Source organism: Heterocephalus glaber, unplaced genomic scaffold (genome assembly GCF_053883595.1).
Source record: "Heterocephalus glaber isolate CG9 unplaced genomic scaffold, H.glaber_assembly_v1.0 deba00001461, whole genome shotgun sequence".
In the NCBI taxonomy this organism is placed as follows: domain Eukaryota; kingdom Metazoa; phylum Chordata; class Mammalia; order Rodentia; family Bathyergidae; genus Heterocephalus; species Heterocephalus glaber.
In genome coordinates, this window is record NW_028258308.1 from 47,190,413 (window position 1) to 47,199,346 (window position 8,934).

An 8,934-nucleotide genomic window follows, 5' to 3' on the forward strand; every position below is an offset into this window, starting at 1 on the left:
TTAAAGGAACCCTTTTCGAATTGTGGGTTTTGAGTTCCTCATATGGAAGGAAAAGCCTTGTGGCTGAGATCTCTTCATATCTGGACTTCAGCCTGAGCATCATCATGGCTGCCTCCAGACCTTGCCATTCTCAGGCCTCTGAGGGCTGTTCCAAGCCCCACCTGAAGTAAGTCATTAGCATGGATGACAGTAGTCTTTGAACCCATGTATTGACATCTATGCTCCTGCACTGTAAAAAATAGATACTTTGAATATGAAGTGTATTTCCCACATTGACAATAAAATGTTGTTGTTGTGACTGCCTGAAAATATTGTGACTTCACAGTATATTTTCAAATGTTGTTGGAGAACATAAATCATCCAGAATTTGATGTAAATTCCCATGATACAAAGTCAATAGTGAAAAGAGAGCCACTGAATTGAAAATTTCCAACAGGGAAGATTAAACATTGACCTAGTACTTCTTTATACATTGAATTACAGAACTTTTTGGAGTAGCCAAAGGGAGTAGAACTATTTTCAGCAACCAAGTCACTAACATAATTAAATTTTACATCTTTTAATTAAAATGAAAATCCTAGACACTTCCACAGCTCTCACATTCCTCAAGGCAGCCTGCAGCTCCCGGTTTCTCAGGCTGTAGAAAACAGGGTTCACTGTGGGGGAAAGCACCACGTAAAGCAGCAATGTCAATGATTTCAGTAAAGATGAGGTTATAAAACTTTCAGCTACATATGTAACAGACCCAGAACAGAGGAATAATGTCACCACAGTGACATGAGGCAGGCAGGTGTAAAGAGTTTTCACTCTGCACTTTGAAAATTGGATTTTCAGTACAGTAGAAAAAATGTGAACATAAGACACAAGCATCACAATAAAACACATGAAAACACCCACACAGCTAGCAATGATCAACCCACGCTCCAGCACAGGCTCTCTGGAACAGGCAAGTTTGAGAAGTGACGGGGGCTCACATAAGAACTGAATCACTTTGTTGGCCTCACAGAAACCAACAGAGAATGTACCTGCCATGTGCAGGGCTCCATAGATGCACCCCCCAAGCCAGGAGGCCATCAACATCTGCACACAGGTGTCCCTGTTCATGAGAACCTCATAATGCAGTGGGTGGCAGATGGCAGCATAACAGTCATAGGGCATCACTAGAAGGAGGGCATACTCTGTGCCAGCAAGGACAATCAGGAAGAAAACCTGCAAGGCACAACCCAGGAAGGGTATAGAATAAATGCTGGTCAGAGAGTTCTTGATGGATTTAGGGACAGTGATTGAGATGTAGCAGATATCTATGAAGGACAAGTTCTTCAGGAAGAAGTACAAGGGAGATTGGAGATGCTGGTCAGCAGTGGTGAGGGCAATGATGAGGAGGTTCCCTGTCAGGGCTGTCAGGTAAATCAGGGAGAAGGGCATGGCATGCACCTTTTGGAGCACAGGGTCATCAGAGAATCCCGTCAGCAAGAACTCTGTTAAGTTCATGTTGGCTAATTTCTTAGCCCTGCTGCTTCTTCCCTGTGGGAATAGATAGCACTGGTTTCTTATTCACAGCATGTGGAGAGTGAAAGGTTGAAATAACCTTCAGAGACCTCTGAGTCTCTTGAGAACATAATGAATCCTGGATATGCAGCTGGCACAAAAACAAGGATGGTTACTTGTAACGAGAGTGGTTAAATAGAAAGAGTTCGAATGTCTGTAATGCAAGGGAACGTTATTTCCGGAGTTGTAAAGATACATTTGACCTTTTCCCTGGAAAATAATTAGTCGCCCGAATTATGTGCTGAGGAGGGGTTGGGGGTTGTGGAAAAGGTATATAAAGGGCAATAAAGTGGGAAGAGGGGTCTCTCCTCCGCCTCTCTCTCTCCTTTTTCTTTTCCTCAGAGGTTTTGTTTTTCTTTCATCCTCTCCCCTCCTCTCAGGTACTGTTCCACTGGTGATGGCTGGCACCGTCAACAGCAAGCCTCCAATTCAGGTTTTCTAGTCATATGAACTTTACTCAACTTAATTCTGTTTAAGTTGGAATTCATCAGCATACTATTGAATAATCACAACATAGCTCTCTATCTTATGATAAAAAGGAACCATGCACGCTGTGAAAGACAATTTAGAGTGTACAAAAGTGTAATGAAATGAAGTGTCTTGGTTTCCCAGGAGCAGAAATTGTTCTGGTATCTTTCTTGCCTTAGAATATCTAGCTGGCAGCTTGGGGAAGGCTTGGGGATGGAACTGGTAAATTAGTTAACATATTTAATAGGAGTAGCAGGTACATATAGCAAAAATATCCCTATTTTGTTGGCTCTTTCTAGAAGTTATTGAACAAATATTTTGAAAAATAACAATGAGTAGTATGGTTTTGTCAAGTGAGGTTGTAGATGTGAAACCACAGGCGGAAAGTCTAAGGAGATGCAAGAATGAGTGTCTCATGTGTATGCTAAATGTCCTGCCTGGTGTTAGATGGAAATGTTTGGGCAGGATGTAATATAGTGTCCCAATTGTGCCTTCCTTGCTAGTTAACTGGAGGTGTGGTGCACACCTACTCTTCTAGCAGCATGACAGCTTGCTCATTCTATGATCACAAATATAATTATCACCCAATAATGACTGGAGGCTCCTGCTTCAATCTCAGATTTATCAATGTTCAAAATATTTTTAGTTTTTTTATCCTTCTGCTCTACCTCTAATTTTAAAATAAGCATGGGTGGTCTAGACACACAGAAATACCTAGGAGCACTGGAGCATCCTCTCGTTCTCTTACCTCTTGCAACAAATTAATTACAAAATATGTCACCAGTTCTCCCAGCTGATGCATGGGACAACATTCTAATTCCTTCTCCTTGAGGTATCAGATCAAAGACATTTACATAATTGACCCATTAAAGTCACCCAAACTTGCAGAGAATTTTTCCTCACAATTTGTTAAGCATGGTAGTCAGGACAAAATGAGATTTTAATATCCTGATAAGCATGCAGGGTCTGCCACATTTTCCTCCTATGCCCCTCAACTGACTGTGTCCATAGAAATGGATAAGCAAAAGCTCTTCAGAATCTATTCTCAAAGCTCAAGTTCATCCCAGAATAGCTTTGTATTCCACAGTCAATGCTACTTTATTCCTTGTACAATTCCTGTGTGATTTGAGTTGCAGACTTCCCTAGTAGCTTTGGCACTGGTCCAAAGCTAATGTATATTTACCACTGTGTAACTGAAGTGCAATTAAGTGGGAGAAATGGTCAAGGATGCTGTTGAAACCATGTCCTCTGACAGTGCAGCAGGAAACCTGGACCTTCTTGATGCAAGATGACTCAGAAGGGTGATAAGTATCACAAAAATTCAGGAATACTTTAAAATTTAAAATATTCATCACTGTGTTTTTACATTAGATTTTCAACTAGTAACTAAAATATTTATATTCAAATAGAAATCAGCAACCCATATTAAGCCACACATGTTATGTTGTTTTCTTTCCCATTACTTCTGATGTTTTTAAATTTTTGGTCACTAGTATCTATAGAAATGTTACCCAAGGAAAATACCAAATTCTACAAGACACTTAAATTTAAGGGAATCTTACCTGTAGAAACTTACTCAAATATTTCTTCTCAGAACTATAATACATTTTGGCATTATATAAAATATGTTTTTTATTCATTCACATATTGATGCACATTTAGAATGATTCCACATCTTAGTTATTGTGAACAGTGCTGCATTTGAAAATCAACCCAAATATCTCATTGTGTTCTTCATTCTCCACCTTTGTGTACATGGTCAGGAGTGGGGAGGCAGGAAGTAGATTGGAGAAATTTTTGAAGGAGGGATCCTAAATGCCAGAGGGAAAAGGAGGAAGCTGGATCTCCAAAAGCCATGGAGTGCCTGCTTTCGACAATTTACCACGATTGAGAAAAATAAGAGAGCACAAGTGCTATAGGCTTCCAGGCAGCCCAAGATAAGTTCTTCAGAAAGCACAGAGCACCCACCTCTAAAGACTAATCCATGCCAGGGACTGATGAGCTATGGAATATAGTGGCATCTCAGTTCATGAACTTAATTTGCTCTATAATTCTGATCATTCACTGAGTTGGTCATGAACTGAAAAAAATTTTCCCATAAGGCTAAATGTAAATAAAGTTACTCCAGTCTGAGCCATATGTATTTTTAACCATAAAAATATGAAACAAAGTACAACACAGTATGAAGAGAAGGAACACTACCCTTGCTTAAGGTGACTCCTGGCACAGAGTACAGGAATGTGTTTGGGAAGGTTATTATTTGGAGGGAGAGTCCCCCTCCATAAGGACACGGGAGATTTCCTTCAGGGGTTTTCTTTCTTCTTTGTCTCTTAGCTGCAGGTTCAATTTTCGTGAAAAATCTGTCTAAAGTCACCTATTTTTTCCAGCACTACATAACCTTCCAGAAATGAGAAACCATGTTATCATTCAGTAGATTCAACACTGTTACATTTACATTGGGGTGGTTCTTCTCAAGGAAATCCTGGCACTCATTCCATTCTTCCATAATGGATTTTATCAAATAGCTGCAAACTTCCTCCCTGTCTTCCTCTTCCTCAGTGGAAGGCTCCTCAACAAGCATCTTCTGCTACTCATTCTGAAGTTCAGCAAGTTTTTCCACCCTCAGCTCCTCCTTATGGAACTCAACAAGCTCCTCTATGTCTTTTCCATGGATGTCCAGAACCATACTACTGCCCAGGGACACAATCCCCTCAACTATCTGTGCATCACAGCCTTCAAAGTCACATTCAGTGACATCTCCCAAGGCTTTGTCAGTGAGTTTGATGTAATGGAGGGCATTGAAGTGTTTCTTCCAGAATTCGTTCAGAGTCAAAGACATCTCTTCAATGACATCTCTTCAATGACATTAAAACACCTGGTGAAGAGCACCTTTGTGTAAAGCTCCTTGAAGTTGCAGATGACTTGCTGGTCCATGGGCTGCAGAAGAGGTGCTGTGTTGGGAGGAGGAATCTGGTCTTTATGAAGTCATACTCACCATCCATGTCACCAATCAAGGCTGGACTGTGTGCTGGGCCATTGTCCATCAAAGGAAGGAATGTTTTAGGTAGTTGGCTGTTAGAAATATATTTCTTAATAGTACATGTGAACACCTCCTGCAAGCATTCCATGAAAAATTACATAGTGACCCAAGCTTTCACACTGTCCTCCATGAAACAGGCACTCTGGCCTTGTTCACATTCTGTACCTTGAATGCACCAGGGGTCTGTAAATGGGACATTAGTAATGGCTTAATCTCCAGATCATCCCTTTTGCTCACACAAAGGAAAAGGCTCAATCTGTCCTTCATGGGCTTGTGCCTGGCAGTGCCTTTTGCCTTCTGCATGATATAGGTTGTTTGGCATCTTCTGCCAGAAGATCCCTCTTTCATCATAGTTGAGCACTTGTTAAGCAATGTATCGAGACTGCCTTCATGAATTCTGTGAATCCTTTCTTGTAGGCTTCTGCAGTGGCCTTGTCAGAATTGGAATTCTTACCATGTCTTATCACACTGTGGATGCCACTTCTCTTGTATGATTCATCCAACCACCCTCTACTTGCTTAAATTCATCACTTGTTGCACTTGTAGAGGGGTTTCTTGCAGTAAATCACTGTGCATTTTCCTGGCTTTTTCACAGATCATAGTTTCAATAATGCTATCACCAGCTAGCTATTTTTCATTCAGCCACACTACCACATTTTTCCATCTCTTCCTCCCCTTGCATCCTCTGCTTGATTAACATCATGACTCCTTTGGCCACATCAGCTCCTTTGGTGGAATCTTTATTTGATGATTTTTTATTGATATCTGAGATTGATATTTTGATTTTGCTTTGATTTTGATGATTTATTTGATTGATATTTGAGATTGTCAACACTGCCTTCTTGTACTCCAAGGCCAGAAAAATCACAAGAATACTGTGCTCATGTTTTTCTACAATTTCATTCTTTGATTTTATGGTTAGTTCCTTCAAAATCTTCATACAATTCTTTCTTTGCACATTCTTGTCACCTTCATTACTGCTCTGCACTTTCTTTTTATCACCATAGTTGCTTTGCACTTTATTTGGAGCCATGCTAGATTGAATAATACTGTACAGTACTCTTTGTGCTAAAAAGCACCCAAAATGCTTCACAACAAGTGTGCATGGGTCTGTTTATGATCAAAATTTCAACTAGAGGAACCCACAACCACATGTCCAAGAGGGGAAGATGGTCAAACAAAATTGTTTGTGAATAGAAGTGTATATGAATCAAGGTATTATTGTATCCAAAAGAGCCAAAAGTGACTTGATTCCATTAAAATTAATTATAATCTCATTCACATTGTGGTTTTCATCCCCTGATGGGCTTTGGGCACTGTGACACTTCCTCCAAGGTCCATATAGTAACAAAAACTCACCCTTCAAGAAAAAGGAGACTTGGCCCTGATTAGACTGCATTGCCATTCCATTTCAGAGTTCCTCCATTTAAAAACCATGCATAGGCTCTGGCACCTGGATTCTTATGGGGGATGAGCTCTCATGAGCTCTTCTCATTGGCCTGCTCCTACCCTGAGGTGCTTTTCCTGGTTAATAAATATATGCTTTCACTTCTACTTCTGTATGTTCTTCTCAAGTCAAAGATCTAGTACAGTCACACTGCTCAACCATAGAAGAATTGCTGGATCATGTGGTACATCAATGTTCAATGATGTATTTCAGTAAATGAACACTGCTCTCTACCATGGCTACACAATTTTGCATTCCAATCAGCAAATACAAAAGGGATAATTTCTTCATATGTCACCATCAGTTGATCTTTTTTTTCCTTCTTTTTTCTTTTTTAATGAACAATTCCCAATCTATATATGTAGGACATATTTCAACATTTAATTTTTAGTGATTAGAGATATGAGTATCTTTCCATTTGCTTCTTGCCCAATGGTATGTTTCCTTAACAGAAATTCCCATGCATCCCCTGAGCCTTTTTTTAACCAGATATTTATTTTCTTTTTGATTATATCTTGTAATCTATGATATCAAATCTTATTACACATGTGCTTTTGAATTTTATCTCTAATTCCATGAGTTACCTTTTCACTAGGTTAATAGCATCTCAGTATGCATATATTTTTAAAAGTCAATGAAGCTCAAATTGTCTATTTTTTCCTCTAGTGTCTGAGCTTTTGAAATTATAATCAAAACCAATTGACAAATCCAGTCATGATGTCTTACCACTCTGTTCTTCAAAGTGTTTTATAGTTTCTGGTCTTTCCTTTGGCCTTTGCTTCACTTTGAATTAATTATTTTGCATGGTGTAAGACAAGGACTGAATTACTGTCTTTTGCAACAGGTTATACACTTTGCAGATCTGGCTAACCAAAGATGGTACCCTTTGCCTTCATGCAGCTAGAATTTCATAATTAGATGACACATGTCTAAGGTACATACAAGATAGGCATTGTATGAACTCCATTTAGATCCATACCTCCTGCTTTTATTATTTTCTATTTACTTTCTTTTTTACTTGCTACATAATATCTATACTTATTCAGGGAGGGTAACCTTATATATTATACAAAAATGTGTTTTATAATTACATGCCTGATAATTATTATATTCATTAAGTTAAACTTTTATCTTCTTTTGTGTTGACACCATCCAAAATCTGTACTGTAGATATTTTGAAATACACAATGCATTATTTTAACTACATTAACCCTGCTGAGCAATAGAACAAAAGCACTTATTACTGCCTCAGTGCAACATGTTCCCACTGAGAAACACCACCCTACTGACCCTACTGACTACCCCAGCCACTAGCTATACTCTCAACTTCTTTGAGATTGAATTTTTTAGGTTTCACATATACCTTAGTTACTTTTCTCATTACTGAAACAAAATACTCAATCCCTAAAGTTAAAGGAGTAAAGGTTTATTTTGGCTTAAGCTTTGTAGAGGTTTCAGTCAATAATTGGCTGGCTCCAAGCCAGGATGCCATGGCAGACTGGCAGAGTGAAAAGTCACAGTTCATGGTGTGACAGGCAGAAAGCAACAGCAGCAGCAAGCAGCAAGCATAACTTTCCCTTTTGTCTCATCCAGGTTATAAGCCTTTGGAGTGGTTGCAACCTCATCTAGGTTGGGACTTCTATTTTCAGTAAATCCATTTAGCTACACACAAAGCTATGCTAATTCCAGTCAGTGGGCTAATTTAGCACCACACAACCTTAATCCCAGTATCATACCCTTAATCCACATTCACACACCATACCTCCAGACCCCCCAAAAAAGCCCCACCTATCATCGCATCAGGTTTTGGGGGGAATCTAGATACAAGCCAGAAAAACATGAATGAGATCATTCAATATTTGTTTTTCTGTGAATAGTGTTCTAGTGGTAAGAGATGGGATGAATATTTAAATTAACAAAGAAACATTACAGTAAAAGACACATGGCCTAAGAATAATGAGATAAGTATGTTCAAAGTGAGAGAGAGCAGGAGTGATTTTTTTAGTATTTTGAGGTATGATTCATGACAATGTGTATGCTACTGTAATAAAATTTTAAAATTTAAATGTTTCCTGCATTTTTTTGTGTTGGGGATCGAACTCTGGGCCTTGTGCTTTAGAGGAAGGTGGCAGAACTAATGAGCTAAATCCCCAGCCCCTAAAATTTAAATGTTTACCATATTTTATGATCAACTCCTCATTGATTAAGGGTTGAGGGAAATTTCTGTCAAATGAAAATATTCCAGTTTGGTTCTAAACTGACCTACTCACAACCTCTGGCATGATGAGATTTTTGATTCTCTCCCAAAGTCAAAATGATCTTGAAAGGTAAACATTTTAATTGACTTGGGACAATGAAGCAGGCATGATAATAGAACTAAAGACATTCAGGAAAGAGCACTTCCAGAACTGCTACCAAAACAGGCCAGAAA

The 8,934-nt window shown here is 39.0% G+C and overlaps 1 protein-coding gene across 1 annotated transcript; it reads right to left on the reverse strand.

The window, feature by feature from the left end:
- Positions 1-543: 543 nt before the first annotated feature.
- On the reverse strand, positions 544-1,491 carry LOC101723967 (olfactory receptor 14A16-like). Its single transcript, XM_087216977.1, has one exon. It carries the CDS (start codon positions 1,489-1,491, stop codon positions 544-546), a length of 948 nt encoding a protein of 315 aa, XP_087073103.1.
- Between the last annotated feature and the right edge of the window lie 7,443 nt (positions 1,492-8,934).